At 35.2% G+C, this 25,649-nt stretch overlaps 1 protein-coding gene across 1 annotated transcript in view; it reads left to right on the forward strand.

Moving 5' to 3' along the window:
* Positions 1–741: 741 nt before the first annotated feature.
* The window catches only part of PHIP (PHIP subunit of CUL4-Ring ligase complex), a 134,401-nt gene continuing 109,493 nt past the window's right edge, over positions 742–25,649 (forward strand). Inside the window, exons 1-6 of the mRNA XM_012791157.3 lie at positions 742–990; positions 1,104–1,162; positions 1,291–1,320; positions 1,509–1,568; positions 18,919–19,069; positions 19,166–19,264. Of these exons, the coding sequence (XP_012646611.2) occupies positions 951–990; positions 1,104–1,162; positions 1,291–1,320; positions 1,509–1,568; positions 18,919–19,069; positions 19,166–19,264 (439 nt within the window). The 5' untranslated portion in view covers positions 742–950. The remainder of the gene's footprint in view (positions 991–1,103; positions 1,163–1,290; positions 1,321–1,508; positions 1,569–18,918; positions 19,070–19,165; positions 19,265–25,649) is intronic.

A 25,649-nucleotide genomic window follows, 5' to 3' on the forward strand; every position in this document is an offset into this window, starting at 1 on the left:
AGAGGTGGCTTCAAAAAAAATAACGGGTTTGCAAAACGCAAGTGCCTAACAAAAAGCAGCTCAAACCTCTACTGCAATATACAGCACTCCAATAAATTACACAACACTTGCATAGGCTGCAGAAATAACGCAGGACAAGACTTACACAGATGCCAATCCGCAGCATTTATACACATGCACATGGCAAGAGACAGAAACCAAACACTATCATTCAACTCGGGCAGGGTAGAGCGATCCCGAGTTTGCCCAGCGTGAGAGTGCTCTCTGCGTGTGTGTCTGTGTGCGCGCGTGAGAGTGAGACCCATCCTCGGGGCATTTCCCCTCTTTGGGCAGTTTTGCTTCATTTGTTTCCTATTTCTGCTACATAGAAACTAACTTCCATCTCAGCTCCAGCCAGCGCCGCTGAATAGAGCCTGTGCTGCGGCTCTGTGTGCGTCAGATCCCTCCGCGGAGCCGTCCCCGGCCCCCTCCCTCCCGCTATCGGCCTCCACAGAGAAAAGCGCCTTCCAGCCAACCGGCGGCTCTGGCTCCGACATCTTCTCCGACTGGAAATAAATAAATAAATCGAACCCCGGCCGGGGAGGAGAGGGCGGGGATCGCGCTGTGCCGGGTGCCGGGCGCTGAGGGCGAGGGGTCGGAGGCACTCTTTTTGCGCCGGGGGGCGGGGGCGCGGGCCGGGGACGGGGCCGAGCCCGGGGCCGCGAAGGCGGCGGACTCCTTTCTGCGGCGGAGGGATCCGCGGCGGAGGCGGCTACGGCCGTAGCCGCTGCCTGAGAGTTGTTGTTTCCTCCTCCTCCTCCTCCTCCGCCTCCGCCGCCGTTGCTTGAATGGTGGAGCCGAGGATCGGCTCGTGAACACACAGTGACAGCTATAGGGCAGGCGGCGGCACCGTCCCCGCTTCCCCTCGGCGGCGGGGTGTCCCGTCGGCGGCCCTGAAGTGACCCATAAACATGTCTTGTGAGAGGAAAGGCCTCTCGGAGCTGCGATCGGGTAAGTCGGGGGGCTGCCGGGGCCGCTGGCACCGGGCGATTCCGCCCGCGGTCCCCCGCCCCCCGCCGCCCGGCCGCTCAGCCTGTGTCTCCCCGTCCTTCTCTCCCGCGCAGAGCTCTACTTCCTCATCGCCCGGTTCCTGGAAGATGGACCCTGTCAGCAGGCGGCTCAGGTACGGCGGCGCGCGGCGCGGGCCGGGCCGGCGCTCGCCGCTCGCGGGCGTGGGGGAGGGAGGCGGCGGCGGCGGCGGGGCCGCGGCCCGGGGCGCGGGGCTCAGCTCTCCCCGCTTTGTTGTTGCAGGTGCTGATCCGCGAGGTGGCCGAGAAGGAGGTAAGGGCGGCGGCGGCCCGGCTCGTCCCGCCGCTGCGCGGCCGCCCCTGGGCCGCTGCGCCGCCGCCGCCGCCGCCGGGGCGCGGGGCGCGGGGCTTGGGGTCCCCGCCGGGGCGCGGGGCGGGCGGGGGAGGGGAGCGGGCGGGCCGGGGCCGGGGCCGGGCTCACGGGGCGTCCTCTCCCCGCAGCTGCTGCCTCGGCGCACCGACTGGACCGGGAAGGAGCATCCCAGGACCTACCAGAATCTGGTGAGACATTCACGTCGCAGAGCAAAGAAACTTTTCCCTGAGTCGAATAAAAATTGAATTTCCCGCAATTTTTTACAGAGACAAAAACTTGGCCCCAGAACGTGAAAGCTCCAAAGGCCACGGGGAGGGTTGGGAGGCCGGCGCGGGGGCTGCGGGGGCCACTGGCCGGGGGGACCCGTACCCCGGGGCCGCAGGGGCTGCGGACAATTTATTTGTGATATTTTGTTAATGTGCTAGAAATAAAGATACGTCATGAGTGTTGTGCAGTGCAAGGCCGGAGGAGGAGGGGCCGGAGCGCGCGTCCGTGCGGGGGCGCGCGCGCGAGGCGGCGGCGGCGGGAGCGGCGCGAGGAGGGAGGGCGCGCTCGCTCGCTCGCTTGCTCGCTCTGCACGCGCGGCCGGCTCGGCTTTCTCCTGCCCTACACAATAGCTGGTGACTAACTGCTCCGAAGTGGCATTAGCATTTCACAAGCAGGCTATTCAGCCGCTGCGGAACCGTGGCAAGACATTTTTTTCTCTCCTATCCCGTTTCTTTTGCTATCCTTAAATTCAGGTCTAGGTTTTTTGTTGGAAGGATTCAGATGTGTGATGATAGTTGGCTAGCGGCATATCTTGCCTTTACCAAAACATATTTGCGAAAGTGTGAAACCTGTAAACACGCTCAAACCAGAAGTTTAACAGGCTTTTTCTAATTTTTGCTGATTCTCATGGTATGCCTTTTGTTCAATTAAAAACTATTGCTATAAGGCACTGAACAGTTTTGATTTTTATCCATATTTTTACTATGGGATGGAACTTGGCCAGTATAAGTTTTTATGTTTTAGATTGGGGTATATTTTGTTTAATAGCTTAAAAAAATACCTTTTTCTTAATTTTGTGGATTTTCGAAGTGAACATTAATTTCTAGAAATTGCTTTGAAAAAGTAAAGTTACTTTAAAGGAGCTATATATATTTTCTGTAACATTTTCTACTAAGCTGATAGAGGTTGTATAAATATGTGTTGGGCATTTAAAGCAGTCACACCAGGGGTCACCAAGCCTTTAAAATTTATGCAGTACATTGATTTTGTGAGACGTTTTGTAACTGTTTTGAGATGGTTATAATTACTAATGTTGCTTCATTAGGGCCTTTCTAATGATTAGGAAGTTTCAGGTAGCTTAGAATGAATGTCTCTTGTGAAGTAGAGGCATGGCATGATTTTGATGACTTTGGTTTCATTTTTGGATATAGTACATCTTTTAACTTTTGTGTATGAATCTCTTATGATTTAATATAAGTTGTAACTGCTCACAGCTGTTGAAGTGAGCAAGGGTACTGAGGTTTAATCTAATGGAGACATAACAGTATTCATTTCCACACTTAACATTTGTTGGTTTTCAAGTAGTGATTTTGGCCACTTTCCCACAATAGTTGGCTAAAGTGAATGGAATTTGAAGTAAACTCCAAGATTCACTAACTGTAATATTTGAAATTTTTTGGTTTATAAATATTTGACAAAAATCTTTAGTGGATTTATATGTCATCTTTGCTGTTTGAAAAAATTATCACAAAGGTTATGACATTCCATTTTTAAGATGGGGCAGGTTTTACAAAACTCATCTTGGTATCTCTTAAAAACTCAAAAATCCTAAGTCACTGAGGATTGCTCTGTTTTCTTAACTTGGAGAGTTTTGGTAATGTATATATTTATATTTTTTAAATGAAGCAGCCAGTGGTATTTGACCAAATTATGGGAATGTGTAATCCTTGTAGGAATATCATTTTGTTTTCTGCAATAAAAACAGGTGTACTGATTTAGATTCAATTTTCTTTGGGGGAGTGGGGGAGGGGTTTGTTATTTGTGAAATACTAGTAAAGTGACTTTATATTCCTAGTCTGTTTCTCATTTAAGATACAGTAAGTATTGTCTTTATCAGCATGTTATTATCAAAATCCACCTATTTTGCATGGAAGGGGTTTTTCTTGTTTGGAGTTTTCGCTTTCTTACCAGAACAGTCATGTTGGCATACTCATGAAATAGATAAGAATTCTCATTAGAACTTGGAGTTCTTTGATTCATTTTCTCTATTTATTCACTTAGCATATTGCTCACTCTGTAATCTACTGGATGCAAGGTACCAGTTGAGGTGCTTTCTTATCCCTCAAACCATATCTCTTAAGTGTGTGAGTGATTTAACTTTATTTCATTTTTTAAATTGAGGTTTAGTTAGATCTAAAAACATTTTGGAACACCAGATTTCTAAGCACATTATTTTTGTTTAATAGTAGATCTTGAAATTTTACTTCTACTTGCATGTGTGAGCACATGCAATGTGAGCACATGTGCAGCAGACTGTTAATTTATTCTAAGGACTTGAAAAAGTTTTACTTTGTTGTATATCAAATTGAATTTATTTAATGTTGGTTTGAAGATTTGGTGAGTGAAAGAGTGTGTAGTTTCATTAGCTTCTACTCTGCCTGGAAATCATTTGTCACTATGTCAGCTGATAAACTGAGCAAAATTTTTAATGGGAGAATTCTTATGCCAGATTGAAATTTCTAGGAAAATTCACATTATAGCTATTTAAGATGGAGATAATATTTGTACCTGTGAGTTTAAAAATAGGTATTTGTAGTCAGCCTACAAATAATCACAATGATTGAATTTTGCTCAAGAGGAAAGTGGAGTTTTAAGAACAGTTTAAAAAATTTATAGGTTAAAACGTAAAATTGATACATTTATTTCAAGTATGATTGAGAAAGGAAATGTTCATAATCTGAGAGTTATTTCTACCTTTGATATTGTAAAACATGACTGCTATTATTACCATCTACCCTAGAGTCGAAAACATTTTTTTAACGAAGTGAATAGAATATGATAGAAATTTAATTGTTTTAGGTGCTATGGTATACCTTTAATCAGACTTCATTTTTAAAATTTGAGATTTTTTTTAAAGGAAAAGCACATTTCTCAAGCTTTCATCAAAATTTTTTTTTTAAATAGAGCCAAGCATGGGCAAACTTTTTCTAGAATAAGAAAACACCCAACTTTTGGAAAAGGGAAAAGCTTTGTCATTTATTTGTTTATCTTTTGGCTTGAATAGTAGAACTAGTGATTTATTAAGTCTGCTTTGTAGTTGTCACTTAATTAATGATGATTGCATATTTATGAGATCTTGAGGCAGAATTTTCAAGCATTTTTACTAGACGAGGGACTCTTGATTACATTTTTGCTTACAAGGCTTTCTTTTCTTTTTTTAGAACTGCGTTCATGTTTTGCTAATCTGTTCAATTGATGTACTTTTTGCTTCTTAAAATAGTGGTATTTGCTTTTCTTTAAATGACTCCACTTTATTAGAAACATTTCTCAAGTGGAAGAAGGATTGGGAGTCAGGAAATGTGGATTGTGGTCTTAAGCCCTGCAGATAATTAGCCTGTGGATAATCTTGGGCAAGTCATGGAACTTCTCTTTGACTCAGTTGTCTCATTTGAAAAATAAGTAGATGGAAATTTTTCTAATCTGAAAGTATGTGATTTTGAACTAGAAATAGCAATACATTTTCTTTAAGTGCTAAAATTTATTTCATTCTTGGAGTTTTAATTTTCCAAAACACAGAAAAGTAGATGTGGCAAAATCATGCAGGTTAGAAAATTGTATTAACACTTTTCATAGTGCCATTCTTTGTAATATCATTTCTCCTTACAAAGATGAAGATTTTTGAGACACTAACCACATTGTAGAATACCTCTTCATTTCTTTATAATTGTGTTTTCCGCTATGGCTTAAGTGTTAATATTAGTTTTCATAGATTATTGGTGGTCTCAAATTCAGAGTGACTAGGATCCGTGAATAGGATTTACTTAAGTATATGTTTGAGATTTACATTTATTTAGTGTGTGCTGATTAATGTGAAAGTTAAGGTATAAACCTAGGAGACAACTTTAGGGGAAAAAAATAACATTAAATGTTTTTGAGACAGGAGTTCCCATTCTGTATTAAAGGTAATGAGCTAAGACTCATTACCTAAGTAATGAGTTAAGACTCATTTTAAGACTTGATCGGTATAATTTTTTTGTAGAGCAAGCATACAATGAAGTAAATGTGTGTAGTAGAGTTACTATTTACTTCTTAAATAGAGTATCAGTGAAATAATAAACTTTGCTTGGTAGTCTATAAAATAGGGCCTTAATATTTCACAATCATCTTAATAATGAATAAAATATATTAGATGTGAGGGGAATAGTATATGCTGAGAGGCTGAAGGGGCAAAACTTTGATTCTTAATATAAAATTATTTTGTTGGTACTTATTTTAAGTTATTTGAGGGGTTTAGAAATATTTTTAAATGAAATAAATTTCCATTAGATTCTTAATACTCTTGAATAATTTCAGGGTTGCTTAGACATAAAGGGGAAGTTGGATTGTCCTCTCCCCACATAGTGGCATTTTATACAGTTGTTACGAGGCAGAATAGTATTCAGGGAGTCTATTTCCCATTCTGTTAAACGGGCTAATAATTGCTCCTACGTTGTATGGTCTGTGAGTGATAACTGACTGGCATGAATCAAGTACTGTGTAAGGTTTTGGGTTTGCTATTATTAGAAGTGGTAGTAAAGGTTCCAATTAGAACTTTATAATGTTGCATTAAAGTTTTCTTTAAGAAAACCTTTTATTTCTGAAACAAATATTCTTAACTTTCCGACATAACATACAAAGTTATTAAGGATGACTTAAGGATGAACTCATTAAGCCTAAGAAATAAAAAAAGTTTAGTAAATACCAAAAATAAATCATTTTAAAGTCATTGTGGATAGACCTCCAGAAAAATTTTGTTGCCTATTCCAACTGTGACTTTTTTTGTGGAACACTGAACATGAAGAAATGTTCGAGTGATTGAAATATCCTGGTTGATTAGAGGATATATGAAGCCTTTTTTCTTTGGGTAATGATCAGATGACATTTAGGAGTATGTGAAGGGAGCTTGGCTGTTGCATCTGCCTCCTCCTGTAAAGATCTTTGTGGGATTTAGTACCATCACAATAGTTTGTATTCTTTTTGGAAATTATCAGAGAGGAGATGTTTTGTCTTCTGTTTTGTCAATCTGTTTAAAGATATATATGTTTTAAACAGAATGTAATGAAGACTTGAATTAATCCATAAATTAGCTTTAGGTTAAATAAATCCTGTCAGTGTCAATTTTTTAATTCATTCAGAATTTATTTATTTGATAAACTACAAGGTTTTGTTGTTTTTTTAAAACCGGAAACTCCTCTCTCACCTACTACAGCCATTCTTTCCTTTCCCAAATTTTGTTTTTATGTACCGTGTCACTATAGAATTCTAACAAATAAGATTTCATCCTGCACAACTTATTCTGGGCAAGTAATACTAAAGTGGTTAATTTCATTCTTACTAGCAGTTTCCTTATATAAATTTCAGAGTTCTTAGATGGCCTTTAGTTAACAGAGAATACTGAGTGTATCCATTTAAAATAACTTCCTATTTTAATGTGCTTTTAATTGACATTAGGAAAATCAGGTATTATATATGAGTATATTGGAAAAAAATTTTTAGCAGCTAATTATTTTAGGATACTTAAGTTGCTTTTATAATTATATCTAAAAGTGATAAAGACAATAAGAATCAAATTTAAAATTTTAGAAATTTTGAATGTAAGAAGATTTTTAATTTTTATTTGTGAGAAGCAATGTTGGTGTAATTATGGGTAATTTATGAATGTTACCAAATTATTTTGGAATTAATATGTTGTTGAGCATATGGAATATGGAGGAGTTGTAAGTATTTTATATCAAATTGGGGAAAATGATACTGCTTTTTTTTCATTATGGAATTTGAGAAAGCAGGATACTGTAAACTCAAAAACAATTGCGATATTGGACAGTGGTATGTGTGAGTGTGAGAACTTGTGGTCACTACAGAGAAGGCAATCATCAGACCACTGTTAGTTATTTGCTTTACATTAAGCAGCCTTTGAGCTTGGGCATCACAGATAAGGAAAAGGATGGTTAAATGAGTTTTTGATACTAAGTAAATTTAGGTGGCAGCATAGTCTGATGCAGCTTCTGCTTAAGTTAAAACTAAATTATAAGAGGAATGAGAATTGTAGTATAAGCTCATGGCTATTCATGGCTGTATGGATGGATGATGGCAGCCTTTTGCAAAGGAAGCACAGAAAGAATCCATGTACAGTTACTGGCTCTCCATATCTGCAGGTTTCACATCTGCAAATTTAATCAACTGAGGATTGAAAATATTTCAGGAAAAAAATGAAAAGATACAATAAAAAATAGTACAAATAAAAATACAATAACTGTATAACATTTACATTGTATTAGCATTATAAGTAATCTGAAGATGATTTAAAGTATATGGGAGTGTATAACCTATTATATGCAAATACTACACCTTTTTAAAAAAATTTTTCTTTTTTATATTCTTTTTTTCTCTTATTTTTGTTATTGTTATCTTTTTTTTTTTTTAGTGCTTATTGAAAGAAATACACCTTTTTATATAAGTGGAAAGTATCATGGGTTTTGATTTTGTTATGGAGGGGCACCTAGAACCAGTCCCCTGGCAGATACTGAGGGATCACTGTATTCTGGACTCCAGCTGTTCTGTTGTCATGGTGGCATGGCCCATTTGGTCTTGTTTTATTAATAGATAGAGAACAGGCACATAGCTTGTTTTGGCAGAGGTTATAGTATAAGGCAGGAAATACCTTTACTTGTGTCATTTGACTCTGGTTTAGTTTTTGGGTGTAGAAACACTAAATTCTAGGCAACTTTGTGAAACATTGGTGCATTGTCTGAATCAACTTTGCTGTCATTGTATGTGAAGCATTTGTTATTTTGAGTACTGTGTTTGACCCTGAAACGTTACTAAAAGTGAAACTGGTTGTTCTCCTAAGATTATTTACGTTGGCATTTTAAGAATAAATAGTTTAAGGGTTTTCTGTATTTAAATTAAGACAGTAATTTTTTTTACCAGATTCATAGACTTGAGTTTCAAATTATCTTGAACAAATAATGTTTTAAAGAGGATTTCTTATTGCACCAGTTTTCCTTAGCACAAGATTTAATTTAAAAACAAAACTTCAAAATATGTTATTTTAAGGAGTTAAAATTTGTCATTTTGTTGTATTTTAAATTAATTTTTGTAGAGCATCCCTACTTTGGTTTATAGAAACCTTAATTCTGGATAGAGGTTTTTAATAGCAAGATATAATTAGATGATAAATAAAATTTTGGAAGAGTAAGAATTGCATTTTCTTTAAGTGACAACTTTATATTGGTAATTGTATTGATAATACAAACTGAATTATTATCTAAATGAGTTCTTACAGTTGACTAAATTCTGAATATAAGACACACCCTCTCAAGTTTGTTTATTGACAATTACTTATGAGTAAATAGACCACCAAGATTAATTTTGACAGTAAGGTTCTATGTTTATTTTATCACTCTTATCATTATAAAGAAATCATAGGCATATAATGATCCTTCTGAAAATAGTTATCTGGCTTAGAAGATTTGATTTGACTTCCATGGGTTCTATGGAGTTTTTAATCATTAAACTTGTATCATAATAGGGAGAAACCTAGAGTTTCTGAGAGGAAACTGAATGTAATAAAAATAATAGTAAACTTGGAATCAGAAGACCTGGGTTTGATTACTATTCTATTTTCCAAGTGTACACCCTTGGACAAATGGTATTACCTTTCGACTTCCGTTTTCTTTACCTATAAAATAGAACACTTAAACTTACTTGTTTATGAAGATTAAAGACATTCTGAGAATACTTAGCACAAAGTAAATATTCCGTTTTTCTGTGGAAAAGCTATTACAGTAAAAAACAAAATCACAAAATGCATACTTTAAATATTATAGATAAAATTTAACCTGTACTTTGTTATAAATGGTAACAGATTTGTAATTATAGGCTTGGAAATTTGAGGATTTTAGGGGTTGGGATTTTAATAAGAGGCCTTACAGAGTAATTAGCGAATATGGTTTTTTTTTCTTAAATTTGTAAGTTTGCTAGAATAGTTATAAAAATAAGAACTATATTCCATTAAACTGGCCTTTTAGAACTTAAAACTAGAGTATAAAATTGTGAGAAAATAGATATGAGAATATCTGAAACACTGACTGTTTTAGAACCAGTCTGGTGTTCAAGACATAATGATGATGTAAATAGCCCTAGTCAGACAGATCATACGGGTACCAAACATTAGATGCATCTTATTTTTTATAAATAATTATATGTTAGAGGAAACAATGGCATTTCTGGGTCTCCACAGGTAAATCAAGTAGATGTAATGAATATATTGATTTAAATTGGCTTTGTAAAGACCATTAAAAAGATATCCAAATATTTTTCCCAATTTAGGTCCAGAAAGATTTTCTTCAACATGAAAGTTCAATATGTAGTACGTAATATAGAGTGTAAACTGACAACCAATTCTATGTCGGTTACAATAATAAGAACTTAATATGGTTTAGATAATTTAATAATTAATGACTACTTTAAAAGTTGGTGACTGTTGCAATCCCCGTTGTATAGATGAGGACACTGAAACTTAGAAAGCATAAATGTTTTCCCCATTTCCTCAGACTTAGCAAGTTTAAACTCTGCTCTTTGACTTGAAATCTCTCATTCTGAATTACTATTTTTTTAAAAATTGAGTAAAAGAGTTCTTAATGACTGTATGTCTGGTAGAATGTTGTGGTTTCCAGATCCTTTATATTTTCTTCCCACTGATAACACCTTTTTACAATACTTTCCACTGGCTGGAAAGGATGACTATTTGTATGAAGTAGAATAGTAACCAGAAATCAGCTGACTTAGTCAAAGATGCAGAATAATAAACCACTCAAAGAGCTCAGTTTTTTTTTTTTGTTATTCTTTATCAGGGGTTGTTAAACTATGGCTGCAGTAGTAGGTAAATCTTGTGCCAGACCTGTTTTTGTAAGGACTCTACAATAAGGATGGCTATTTTACTTTCAAAGAGCTACTAAAAAAAATGCCATGCAGATACTGTGAAGCCCCCCAAGCCTAAAGTATTTACTGTCTGACCCTATGCAGAAAATGTTTGCTGACCTCTACTATAGACAGTGTAACATGACATTTCACAAAAAGGATAGTTTACCAAAGATTATTGTTACCATTGGAAGTGATTCTCACTCGAGAATGGGGGTAGAGAAGAATGAAGTTTGAAAAAGTTGGGACCAGCTCCCCTGGTCTAGCCAGTAAAGAAGTGAATCTCAGTAAGGTGGCATCAGAGTTCCCATCCATAAAGCAGGCTCTTTTATCTTAATGGGAGGAGATAAAAATGATGTTTTGTTCATCAAAGAGAGCATGAGTTAAAAAAAAGTTGATCACTACTGATAAATGGGCATTTAAAAAATTTTTAAGATAGTCATTGTAAATATTATGGTATTAACCCTTTAGTTTGATCTGTTTATACTTTCTAATTTTAAATTAAGGCTTTGGAAATACAATCTTAGAAGTACTGAGAAAAGTAAGGTTGATCATGTTGATTTCTTGTGGCCATTTGGGGAAGTGTTTAAAGGGCTCCTTTTTATCTGTAGCAACTTACCTTTTTGTGCTAGTTTGCATAGTGAAAGTGAACTATAAAGTGTTTCTCTTTTTTTCTGGCTTGGTTTAATGTCTGTGTTGAAAGTTATTCAAAATTTCTATTTTATAATTTGCTCATATCTTACACATTGATATATAGATATTTGAGGCAATAGGTAATTTGAGAGGCAGTATGAATGTAGGCTCTGAAGTTTATTTGACTTATTTTGTATGATAATTTCTTTTTAGACTGTGAATAATAATAGTATTTACCTTTTCCGGTTACCTGTTTTTACCTGTGAAACTTAAACCACACTTACAACAGGGCCTTGCATTTTGTGTGTAGCCAATGTGTTAGCTATATTGTTAATATTTATCACATTTAGCTTTATGGTTTTCCTTTTTATGTGTTGAGTATCATAAGAATTTGAAAGCAGCTATGGTTATAGAAAGTAATGAATATATTAGAAATTGAGTATGTTGAGTTTTTTCCCCCCCAAATAATATTGTACAACATTGGATAGTTGGATTACTAAGAATCCAAGTACAGACATTATGGATAAGAGATTTTATTATGATATAATTTAAAATATTTCTTTTAATTATTTACTAGTAAAAAGTTAATTTAAACTAAAAAGGTTAAGTTAATATTAAAGATGGGGTTCTTACTAACTTGAAAATTAAGAATCATATGTATACTCATAAATGAGCTATTTTAATTTTTTAAGTGTTTTTGTTTTACATTTTAAATATTGACTATAGTGATGTGGATTAATATTTGTGAAGAGTATAAATATGATTAATATATTTATGATGAATAATGTTAAGAAAAAGGCAGTAGAATTATTTTTAAAAATATTTGTGTACTCTGTGTATCAGAGAGAGAGTGTGCTGAGAGCAAAAAGATTCATGGCACCTGTTCTTTTGTAGTTTATGGTAAAATAAAGAAGAAAAGAATTAAATCATTATACTTTTAAATGTAATGGAAGTCAAAGTATGCAACCCAGAAAACATACTTAGGCTGAGTAGAGTATAGGAAAACAAAGGAAATTACATTGGAGGGAAGATCTGAGGCACATAGAACAGCTTTCTGGGCAAGAGAGTGTGGGTAATTGCAGAGAGTATGCCACGTGGGAAAAGCCTGACAGGAAAGAGAGTGCATAAGGTAAAGAACCTGAAATAAGGCCATGTGTCTGAAATGTGGAAAGTGAGAGCTGGGATTAGGGGCTGAGAATGTGCCAGATGTAGTTAGAAAAAATAGGAAGCCACCATACATACATGCATTTCTGGGCTTGTAGACCATGTTAAGGATTTGAATCTTTGTCCAAAGGACAAGGAAAGCCTCTGACGTGTTTTAAGTAGGGGTGACATGATTAGATACATGTTTTGGAAAGAGCATTCTAATTATAATATATAGTAGATTTGATGAGGTAAAGGTCATGAGTGGGTATGGGAAAGATAGGAGTTTATTGCAAAGGGGATTTGAATTTGGGATGTTAGTATAGAATAGGTAGATGGATTTAAGGATAGGAAGTAAAAATCAATTGGACTTTGTGACTACTTGGATATCGAGGATGGAAGGGAGGAATGGGCAGTGTAAAAAATGTGACACTTTGGTTTCTGGCTTTTAAGGTTGGATAGATGGTATTGACATTCACCAAAATAGGAGACATTTTTAGTGGGGAAGGATCCATGAGTTCAGTTTTGTATACATTAAGCTTAAGAGACTTTTGGGACTCTAAAGAGAGATGTCTTAAGAATGTTTGATATGAAAGTCTAAGCTATAGATAGAAAATTGGGAATTATTGGTGTAAGAATTGTCCAAGAAGAGAGTGTGTAGTGAGAAGAAAAGAGGGAACTGGGTTCTGGAAGCCATGACCTTAAAGAAACGTCACCATTTTATGGCTAGATAGAAGAGAATAAGCCTGTAAAAGAAAATGAGAAGGAATGGTTAGAGAGGTAGAAGGAAAGCCAAGGAATGTCACAAAAGTTAAGAGAAGACAGGGTTTGCAAAGGAGGAAGTGTTCAACAGTTAGGTTAAAAATTACTGAGACATTAAGTAAGGTATAGATTTAAAAATGCTTATTGGATTTATCAATAGTTAATGGTGAACTTTTGATAAGAGGTACTTTTTGTGAATTCATGAATGTGGAAGCTAGTTTAGAGTTAATTGAGGGTGGGATATGAAATGAGACACTATGGATCATTCTTTTAAAACCATGCTTCTGGAGAGGAAGAGAAAGTGAAGGTGGTAACTTGGGGATCTGGATGGGGAGGTGTTAGATATAGGAGCCAGGCAGGATTTTTGTTTTTTCCTAAGGTGGAAGCAAAGTGAGCATGTTTGAATGTAGGTGTAGATGGGGTAGGAGCTAGTTGAGAGGGATTAGTGAATATACTGGAATGTGGAGGATTAATTTATGGTGTAGGATTTCTTTGATTTTGGAGAAACTAGGATTCAAAGCATAGGTAGAGGGATGAGATCTTAAATATTAAAAGAAAGACAATTATGTTAGAGACAGAAATAGGTACAGGTGTTGATTTACAGATTTGATAAGGTAGAAAGACAAAGCCTTGGCTTTTAAAAAAATTTCCCTGTAATGTAGGCTAAGTCATTGACTGAGAAAATAAAGGGTGGGGAAGAGGACTCAGAAGAGTTTATCTCTTGGGAAAGAGGATAGTAGAGAACACCTTTAGTCTTGTTTCCACTGCTCTTTCCAAAGACCCTTTCATAGTGGTACCTCAGCACCTGCTAAGAGGAAGCAAGTAGGGAGTCAAGCATTGAGATATGTGTTGTCCGGTGCTGCTTAAATAAGAATAATTTCACATTACCTGTACTTTAACTATTTTGTCTACAATTTTGTTTGAATACATGTTCTGTGGCTTTAAAAAATGTTTTAGAACCATTAGAATAAAGAATTATACCATATAAATAGAAATGTTTTGCTATATCTAATTTTATGTGGTAGGACAGATGCTGACGAAATGTTTTGAGTTTTTTGAGAGTTGGGAAGTCAGTAGTTTCTTAATATTCTTGAGTGTTCGTTTATCTAATAATTTATTAAGCAATTAATTATAAGTACTGTATTAGTTACTGGGGTAGACAGCTAAATAAGGCCTAATCCCATGTTTTCTTATACAGCACACAGACAGTTAAACCAGCAATTTTAGTATAGTGCAGGGGTCTTTTGGACCCACTAAACAGAGCAGATAGTGGTAGAGCTTAAATGTGTATTTCTTTGGGGAAGAGGATCATAGCTATTATTAAATTCCCACTGAGGTCTAGGTATCAAAATATATTCAGAATAATCAATATGAACAATTAATATGGTAGGTAAGTACTATAAAGTGCTATGGAATGAAGGGACCTTTGAGGAGGAGTATAAGGTACTGTGGGAACACAAAGAATGTTCAAAAAGAAGGGGGCAGAGGTGGTGTGAATAGGTCATGGAAGGCAGTGAGGCATAGACTAAGACATGAAGGAGAATGAAATTACCAGCAGAGGAATCAACTTATATAAAGTCTGAAAAGCCAGAGAAAGCATGAGGAGTTTAAGAACTGAAAATATCTCTTCTAACTTATAAATGAAAGTTGATTTTGAAAAATTGAAATATTCTAAATCATCAAAGGAATCTTTAGTCAAAGTAGACATTGATAATATTTTATTTTATTTATTTATTTTTTTTTTTATTGAGACAGAGTCTCGCTTTGTTGCCTAGGCTAGAGTGAGTGCCGTGGCGTCAGCCTAGCTCACAGCAACCTCAAACTCCTGGGCTCAAGCAATCCTTCTGTCTCAGCCTCCCAAGTAGCTGGGACTACAGGCATGAGCCGCCATGCCCGGCTAATTTTTTCTATATATATTAGTTGGCCAATTAGTTTCTTTCTATTTATAGTAGAGACGGGGTCTCGCTCTTGCTCAGGCTGGTTTCGAACTCCTGACCTCGAGCAATCCACCCGCCTCGGCCTCCCAGAGAGCTAGGATTACAGGCGTGAGCCACCGCGCCCGGCCTGATAATATTTTATTAAAAAATAGGATTCTTTTTTTTTTTTTTTTTTTTCGAGACAGAGTCTCGCTTTGTTGCCCTGGCTAGTGAGTGCCATGGTGTCAGCCTAGCTCACAGCAACCTCAAATTCCTGGGCTCAAGCGATCCTACTGCCTCAGCCTCCCGAATAGCTGAGACTACAGGCATGCGCCACCATGCCCGGCTTATTTTTTATATAGATATTAGTTGGCCAATTAATTTCTTTCTATTTTTAGTAGAGATGGGGTCTTGCTCTTTCTCAGGCTGGTTCCGAACTCCTGACCTTGAGTGATCCACCCGCCTCAGCCTCCCAGAGTGCTAGGATTACAGGCGTGAGCCACCATACCCGGCTTAAAAAAAAATAGAATTCTGAAGTAAGGATTTTGAATTTCACTACCTGCAAATGTATTTTACCAGAGACTACTAAAAATAGAATCATCACAAAACTGAAGTTAATAAGTATAGAATTTCATTTTGTTAAAGTAAAATTGTTAAAAGGAATTTTGATCAATTAAGAAGTCACATTATATAGAATAATCATGATATAGAAGTTTAGCAATTGGAAGAGATCTTATAAATATTCTAGACTTTTTCTTTTAAATTTTGTTTATAAATAACTTATTTTGGGGAAGGTAGAGAGATGTATAAATACAATTTTAAAAACTCATTTTGGTATGTTTTCTTCTAATTGGTTTTTCTATTTTATTTAGTTGGTCATACTAGTGTTTCCTAAAGTATGCTGTAAGTGATTATAATAGGTATTATTAGGAAAAAAGGGATTCTGTAAATGAGTTTGGGAAACGGGGGGTTAAACAAAATTAAGTAGATTTATCTTAGAATTTTTCAGAAAATTTAATGTCAGTTTGCTTTTCAAATCTCCAAAGTAGGGATGTAGTATGTATAATTCATATTATGTATAGAACCCCTTTTTCCAGAAAATTTAATTCTACTAGGACTTATTGACCACCTACTGTATACCAGACTTTACTGTTTCACTTATCAAAGTGACAGTATGGCTCCATACTCTCTTCAGGACAGGAGTATATTGATGTTTAGGTTAGTACAAAAGCAATTGCAGTTTCAGACCGTGGTGAATTTTAAATCATTATAACTAGGCTTAGACACATCTTTATTAATCAAAATAGGAACCATCACAATCAGCATATTTTTGCCAACGAGAAATAAATTTGTTTATTCTTGTAGTGCAAAAATTCATGCAAAGATTCGATGAATTCTTGGAAAGCATTTCTGCATCCTACTGGTTGTGGAAGCCTTTTCCCTGCAAAAAGTTGTCGAGATGCTTGAAGAAGTGGTAGTCAGTTGGCAACAGGTCAAGTGAATATGGCTGGTGAGACGAAACTTCGTAGCACAATTCATTCAGCTTTTGAAGCATTGGTTGTGCCACATGCATGTGTTTGGGCATTGTTGTGGAGAATTGAGCCCTTTCTGTTGACCATGGTTGGCTGCAGATGTTGCAGTTTTCAGTGCATGTCATTGATTTGCTGAGCATACTACTCTGGTGTCATGGTTTGCAGGGATTCAGAAAGCTGTGGGTGGATCAGGCTGGCGAGCAGACTAGTGACTGACCTTTTTTGGTGTAAGTTTGGCTTTGGGAATTGCTTTGGAGCTTCTTTTCCGTCCAGCCACTGAGCTGGTCATCACCTGTTGTATAAGATCCACTTTTCGTAGCATGTCACAATCCAATCAAGAAATGTTTCGTTGTTGTGTACAAGAAGAGAAGATGACACTTCAACGATTTTTTTGATTTTTGGTCAGCTCATGAGGCACACACTTACTAAACTTTTTCACCTTTCCAGTTTGCTTCAAATGCAGAATGACCATGGAATGGTCAATCTTGAGTTCTTTGACAACTTCTCATGTAGTTTTAAGGGGATTAGCTTCAATGATTGCTCTCACTTGGTCGATGTCAGCTTCCAACCACTGTGCTCTTCATCTTCAAGGCTCTCATCTCCTTTGCAAAACTTGAACCAACACTGCATTGTATGTTTGTTAGCAGTTCCTGGGCCAAATGTGTTGTTGATGTTGCGAGTTGTCTCTATTGCTTTAGGACCTATTTTAAACTTGAATAAGAAAATTGCTTGAATTTGCTTTTTGTCTAACATCATTTCTATAGTGTAAAATAAATATAAAATAAACAGCAAGTAAATTTAGCAAAAAACATAAAACGAGAAATGCACATTAAAATGATGTATAACATAACCACACTTATTTAAGAATGTATTCCATGTGAATTCCAGCAATGTTAAAACTGTAGTTATGCACCAACCTAATAAAAAATATGGTAGATTCTTCTTTTGAATTCACTTTAGAAGGATGAATATTAAACAACTTTTAAAAAATACCATTCATGGTCTTCTGCATTTAGAGTATTACAGATACTACAAGATGGAATTAAATTATTTAACTCCTCACCTCCCCCCCATCAGTCTTTTATCAAGGAATTTGTGTTAAAATTGCCATTACTCAGTGAATTTGAGTAGCGCTTTCCAGACTTCTTGGTCTCAGGACCTCTTTATGTTAATAAAAATTATTGAAGTTCTTTTATTGATGTGGGTTATAATTGATATTTATCATATTAGAAATTTAACATTTAATGAAACCTATTAAATAATAATATAACTAATTTTATGATAACATAGGTAACATTTTTATAACAATTTTTAAAACAAAACAGTTATGAGTAGAGTTGCATTTCTTTACATTTTTGTGAATCTTTAACGTCTGGCTTAATAGAAGACAGTTTAGATTTTCATATCTGCTTCTGTATTCGGTCTGTTGTTACATCACATGTCATGTGGCCTCTGGAACCTCCATACACTCATGAGAAAATGAGAGTGAAAAAGCGAGTATCGTCTTAGTATTATTCATAGTTTTTGCTTGTGTAACCTCTAGGGGTTCCCAGAACATATCTTGAGAACAGCTGGAATATTTAGGTACTACAGTGGGAAATTTTTTATAATTTGATAGCTAGATAAAAGTGATAAAATAATATTTTTTTCTAATAATTTTATTTAGATTGTGTAAATTTATTTACTAAAAGACTAGATAATAAAAATATTAGCATATCGTATTATGGTTTCAAATGCTGGTATAAATTAATTAGTATGTTTATATTCTTCCCAAAAGTGCTCAAAGTTTTTATAGTGTGTAGATTTATTTTATAGTTGAGAACTTGTTTAAGGCAGCAGTTGAAATTTTGCCTTTTCTCTGTAAGGTTTTAGGTAAATTATGAAATTCAGCATAGATATTATATTGTGTTCTTAAATTTTGAAGTGAGAACATAAACTATTCTCTTTAATTATGGAGATTTTCTTTATATTGAGGGCTTGAAACATTTATAATATTTTATGGTTAGATGAATTTTTTGGTTGCTTGATGCTCGAAGGTTTTGAAAATTCAAATGAAAAACTGAAATTTACCATTTTAGGTTACAATGCTATATATTTTTCATTGTTCAATATTTACATTGACTGGCATTTGTTAATTTATACCTTGTTACATTTAGGTTACATTAATTTTTAGCATTATTTTCTTCAGTGGATTAAAGGTTGGTTGGGATAGCTATTTTATTCTTTGAGTCAAGTAGTTTCACAGAATAAATGTAAACTTTTACCACAAGTAAAATGAAATGTTGAATAGCCAGAACAGATTACATATTTTTAAAAGTATGTTTTAATGTACAGAATCATATCACTTTATTTAGCAAATATTTTATTTGTCTTTCACATAATAGGTGAAGTATTACAGACATTTAGCACCTGATCACTTGCTGCAAATATGTCATCGACTAGGACCTCTTCTTGAACAAGAAATCCCTCAGAGTGTTCCTGGAGTACAAACTTTATTAGGAGCTGGAAGACAGTCCTTGCTACGTACAAATAAAAGTATGAAAATTTTCTAATAGGATTTAGACATTCTTTTTCTCACTTTTTGTTTTTGTTTTCTATCTCTGTATGCATAAAAATATGTGTGTTTAATAGGCTGCAAGCATGTTGTGTGGAAAGGGTCTGCTCTGGCTGCACTGCATTGTGGAAGACCACCTGAGTCACCGATTAACTATGGTAGCCCACCCAGCATTGGTGAGTTTTCTGAGTTCTCTATATAGTTATTATCCTCTTGTTAAAGAATTTTTGAAAATATAAAGGTTTCTTTAAGTTATTATGATATCAGAGAACTTCATATTATGTATTTTTCAAAAGTGAAAAATCAGATATTTTTCTTGTTAGTAGTTTTAATGGTGAAGAACTCATAATGTGTAATTATGGATTGTATACATTGTACTTTACTTAGGCTGATTAGTTCGTTGGTATTTTGTTTTTACAAAAAATTCTTTACCAAAATGTGTATTATTAGGTTGAGTTAGTGGGAATAAGTATCATAATTCTGATTAGTTATAATGGTAGAAAACAAAAATAGTTATCTTTTAAGAAGCACAGTACTTTTTTTTTCACATTTAAAGTTATAAAGGAGAAAAACTGATGAGAAAAAAATTTCTCCTTGAATGCCTCCTAGATCCATCCTTTTCACCTATACTAGTACTAGGCCCTTGTCTTATCTAAATTAATATAACATCCTCCAAACTAGTTAGTCTTCTTGCTTCTGTTGTCTTCTACCTCTCTCTTTTCCAGTATACTGTGTGACACTGTGATGGTAATCTTACTCAGTTCTACCTTTGTTATGTCACTCTTTTGTTCAAGGTAATATAAAGAGGTTGATCAAGATACTTTAATAGTCTTGTACTTTATCTAACATGAAGTCAACTCCTGACCTTCAGAGAGACCTTCATATTTTAATCATTGCCTTTTTTCCCCGCTCCCACCCTTCTTCCTAGCCAGGAATGTTATTCTCCCTCTTTCTTCCATCTGTCCAAATCTTACTTATTTCTTTCTTTTCTGGATACTTTTTATACTGGTAGTTGATTTGTGTAACTTTTGTTTGTATTTATATACGTATTTTTCCATCATTATACTTTCAACTTTTTGTATCCTTTTATTTTTCATCTCAAAATAGTATAAAAGTGGCTTTTAAAAATACAGTATGGTAATCTTTATGTTTTATCTAGAGTATTTAGTCCTTTACATATAATTATTGATATATTTGGGTTTAAATCTATTATCCAACTTGCTTCTTTGAAGATCTCTTTTTCGCTGGTTGCTTTTAAAATCTTCTCTTTCTCATTGGTTTTCTGTAGTTTGACTGTTATAGTCTTGATGTCAGCTCTTTATCTTGTTTGAGATTTGTTAGCCTTCTTGAATCTGTAATATCTTTATTGACACTGAAAAATTCTTAATCATCTTTTATAATGTCTACTCCATTCTCTCTGCTCCCTGGGACTTAAACAAATGCTAGACTTTCTCACTTTATCTTCTCTGTTACCTTCTCTTTTACATTTTTTTGTATCTTTCTGTCTCTGTGATGCATTCTGGATGATTTCTTTCCTCTGACTTATTTTCCAGAGGTATCCCGTGTGATATTTGTGTGCTAGGTAATCATGGATGATCATGTTTCATTTTTTTTTAACATACAACTATCCTGGTTAAATAATAATTTAAATATATAATCTTACTATAATGAACAACCATTAAAACAACAAAAGAATTTGAGACACTGGGGTGTAATTGTACTTAGAAAATTATACTAAAGGGTTGAATAGTTTTCCTGAAAGAAGGGGAAGGTGAAATATTATAGGAGTTTTCTCCTGTAGGGAAAAGTTTCTCGTCTTTGAAAAACTACAGAGTCATATAATAAGAGGAATATGTTATACTTATTTTTATCAATATCAGGTAGCCCTGTGGTAGGCAATGAAAGTGTAAAAATGGTTGGTGGTAAAAATAATTTTTCACTTAACGTTTGCTGTGTGAATAATTACCATGTCTGAGGCACTATTTATTTTCTTTTAGCACCTTAGATGGTCTGTAAGTAGGAACTATTATTCTTATTTTACAGTGAAGGAAATTGAGGCATGGAAAGGTTTGATAACTTGACCAAGGTTACACATCCTAAGTGATTCCAGGATTTAGCCCAGACTGACTTCATCATGCTATGCTTTATTATCTGTAAGCTAAATTTTTCAATAATCACACTTGGCTACTCAAGAAAATTGATGTTAGTCATTTTTGGAAAAGGATACCAAATATTTGTAAAATCAGATAAAATATTTTAGGCTATGTTATTGATAGTCAGGTCATTAAATACTGCTGACATGGATACAGGGAATAGAAGTACAGTAGTTCCCCCTAATCTTCAGTGGATACATTCCAAGACCCCTGGTGGATACCTGAAACTTCGGATAGTATTGAACCCCCTTATTTGTGTATGACAAAAATACCTTGTGTTTTGTGTCATGCAAAGAAATGTGACTGCTTCATTCAGGTTACAGTATTCATTACCAAGCAGATCCTTGTTGTACCTTTCTGAAAGACTATTTCATTTTTAGGGTTTAAGATAATTTTTTTTCTCCTTTTCCATTTACATTTTCAATATAAGAAATATCTGTTCTAGAACACCAGTTTTGCCTGCTTTTAAAGATTGTATTTATATATATTTTTTGAAATTACTAAATAGGAGCTGGACTCTACTTTTATAGTCATAGGTTAGTGTCAGAATTGACTGTGTATACAGTTGGTCTTGTCATTGCTATAAAGTTATGAATAGGATGGTGATAGGAAGAAGTAATTCATCAGACTTCTTGGCAGAATAGTTTGCATGCATAGTGGTACAGTGTATTATTTCAAGCCATCACAGTATGGGTCAGAAGAATTTTTTTAAAGACTATGAAAGTTTATAGTACTGCCATCTTTTGTTGATTCCTCTTTGCTGTTTTCTGTCTGGCCACGTTTAAAAGTTTTCTTTGCTCTTTCATTGGTTAGTATGGCATTGACTAAATATCAGTGGGAATAAGAAAAGACTCAATATTTAAGCCTTTTTTAAGATATAGATTTATATGTTCACTATAGATCCTCAGTATTGAAACTTTGGCACATTTGGGATAGATTTAAAAAAAATTTTTAATTTTGGAGTAAGAAATTATATACTGAGTTGCACAGATAAAGAGTCCTATATACCTCTCACATAGTTTCTCCTAATGTTATAATTTTACATTACCTGGTACATCTCTGAAAACTAATAAACCTACAATGAATGGTACCTTCATTGTACCTTCACTATTAAGCACTTTGGTACCGTGGTCACCGGCTGCGAAACCTTGCCCACAGCTGGCACTCATAGTCCGTATGATAGTTTGTGCTGTGCATTGACGACGAATCCATTTTGCTCTTGTGTGATAAGGAAAGCTTTAAAGCACTGAAAGCTTGTTTTACTTTACAGGCAGCTTTAGGAAAATAATTATAAAAACTCCTACTAAGGACTTGTTAAAAGGTCACAGATTCCTAGTAACTTATTAGCTGAACGTACACACTGCAACTGCAGAGATAAAAGCTGTAAAAGTAAAAGCTTTTGGCTGTTGACTAAAGTTGACGCTTGGCTGTGTGCGTTCATCTGTGGCTGTCGACTATAGTCAATGCTCGTACCGAAGTGGTTAATTAAACAGCAGACCTTACTTGTATCTCACCAAGGTTTCCCACTAACTACGTTTTCTTATTCCAGGATACTGTCCAGGATACCACATTGCACTTAGGGTTTGTTCATTTTCTTATTGAACTTCTTGCTATAACTCTGAAGATAATGTAGGGTCAAGGTGGTAGGAAAATTGGATTTTCTTATTTCAGACCATATGCAAACTATTGGACCTCTCTATTTTAATGTCTCACATTTTTATCTTAAAGGTAAAAATATCTAAAATAGAACTTTTGAACCTCTCTGAACTTGTTATTCCAAGCCAGAAGCCTGGAAGTCATTTTATTTTCAATTTATTGTTCATTTCTTTTGTCTGTTTAGTAAATAAGACATGTTTATTCTACTCTTTTGAATCTGTTCTGCATTACCATTGCCACAGCCACATTTTAGGCTTTGGTACTTCTTGCCTGGGGTTCTACATCATTCATTTACTTGCCAAGTAATATTGAGCCCCTACATTGTATCTGGCACTGGTCTAGGATCTGGAGTTGCTAGGTAAGCAAGAATATGGCCTTTGCTCTCCTAGAACTTACATGCTACTTGATCCCCTGCCCCTAGTCTTTCTTACTCCTATACCCTAGGATTTAGCTCCAGCCAAGGTTTCGTAACCTAGTCCCTATTGATCTTTTGGGCCAGATAATTCTTGCATGAAGGCAGCTGTCCTTCCTGTGCATCCCTGGCCTCTACCCACTAAATGCTAGCAGCATCCCCCAACCCCACGATAATCAAAAAAGGCTCCAGACATTGCCAGATATCCCCAGGGCAAAATTACCACTGCTTTAAATTTTCTGAAATACAAATGTTATTATGTCATGCCTTCCCCCCTCCCCATGACTATTAATAGACTCCCCTGTTTTAATGTGGGACATAAGACCTTTTCTACTTTTCCCACCACCTGTACTTTGTGTTCTAACTTTGTACAACTTTATGACATTTCTTAGAATCAACCATACTCTTTTTCATTCCTTTATCTCTGTACATGTTTTATTTCTGTTTGGAATGCCCCTCTCTTTTTTGTATATTCTATGAAAATCTGTCTGTTCATCCTTTAAAACTTAGATGTCATTGTGCAGAATTCAAGTGGTTATCTTATCTCTACTATTGCTTTTGTCATATGGTTGTGGTTATTTATTTACCTTTGTTTACTATACTGTTAGGTCCTGTTGGACTGAGATTATGTTTTATTGCTTTTTATAGGCCCAGCTCTTCAGCATTAGTAAATATTAAATGAAAAAGGCAGTAGGTAATTGATGTAATTGATATATTGGGGTGGGACAAGAAAAGTTCAGGAGTGTATAGGGGGTAAAAAAAAAAGGTGTAATAGTTGGTGGGAAGAAGAAGAAAGACTTAAGGATAGCTTTGAGATAAGGGAAGAAAAAAATCTGAAACTAACTTTTATTTAAGAAAGTAAAGTTTATAAGTAGACTAGGTTGTTAGTTCATTACACTTGGAATATCAAAACTCATACCTATAAAATTATAAAATTTAAGAACCCACTGGAGCTTGTTTTAGTGTTTTATTACCCTGTTTTATTATCTACTTAAAAATCACAATTACATTGAACCTCTATAAATTGTGAAAATCGAATTGGAATTCAGCCTTGGCAGGAGACCCAAAGTGGTCAGCTGCTTTCCAGCACTCTTAGAACCTTCTTTAATACTATATTCAAAAGCAAAACACAACAGATCCCACTAATCAACATGTGACTCATTTACTATGTGAATGTATACTCGGCATAGCAGCATTTACTTTCAAAAGTATTAACTCTGGTATTCTCCTTTCTCTTATCTCTGTACCCACATTATGTCTTATTCAGATTAGTTTGTTTTGTATTTGCTTATGATATACAATCCTACTTCAATAATAAGTGGACATGGGTAGGGGGAGATCAGGAAATAAACTTTCTACATCAGTTTTTAAGGTTGAATTTAGAGATTCATTGAATGCATGTTTATCTTTTGGAAAAATATTTTTATATATTAAATAAATTTTTACTGATCTGTTTGCATTTTTCTCACATTTACCAAATTAGCAAAGTGACCTTTACCTCTATGTCTTCCATTTTTCATCTTTTTTGGCATTTTGCCTAGATATTTCCATACTTTTGTGTTTTACTTGTTGCTTCTGTGAAAGGTTGCTATTAAGTTCTGTAGTCTTAGTGGGTGAGGATAAGGAGTTTTGAAGAACCTATTCTTAAAACTGAGTGTAAGGAAACACCTTTGCCTTGGAAAATAACTTTACCACTCAAGCATCTAGTTAATACTAAGAAGGCTTTATAATAAAAGAAGTCATAGGTCTTGTCTACATTTATAATTTTGTGATACTCTGAGAAAATTAGTTTGAACAAAGGGAGAAGGAGTCCCTTAAAACTAGATGCAAATCTTTGAAAAGAAGACACTTCTCTCTTCACACTTTAAGTGTTATGTTTTGCATATTTTCAATATTTGAATTCTCTAGTTGGTAATTTCTTAATATTTATTCAATCAGGAATTTTTTGTCTTAGACTCTTAGGGTTATATTAATATTTTTCCTCATATTTCTTACATAATTTTTAGATTGTTTTATACAATTATAAATCTATAAGATTTAACATACAATTATAATATAAACATTATATTTATATATAATTACCTATTATTACCTATAATAATAAATTATAGGATTATAAATATATTCTGTGGAGTTTTTTCCCTATTCATTTATTCTTTCTTAGTATGTTCTATTTAGTCTTTCCTTTTTTTCTGCTCTATCCATACTTTATTATATCCTAGGTAGAGATCTGCTCATCACTTATTTAAATATTTATTTCAACCTGTCATTTTCTTAGTAACCATTTTTTCTTTCAGAACTCATTTTCTTCTGCTTTTCTAGTTATAATTTTAGTTTTAT

This window comes from Microcebus murinus, chromosome 5, assembly GCF_040939455.1.
Source record: "Microcebus murinus isolate Inina chromosome 5, M.murinus_Inina_mat1.0, whole genome shotgun sequence".
In the NCBI taxonomy this organism is placed as follows: Eukaryota; Metazoa; Chordata; class Mammalia; order Primates; family Cheirogaleidae; genus Microcebus; species Microcebus murinus.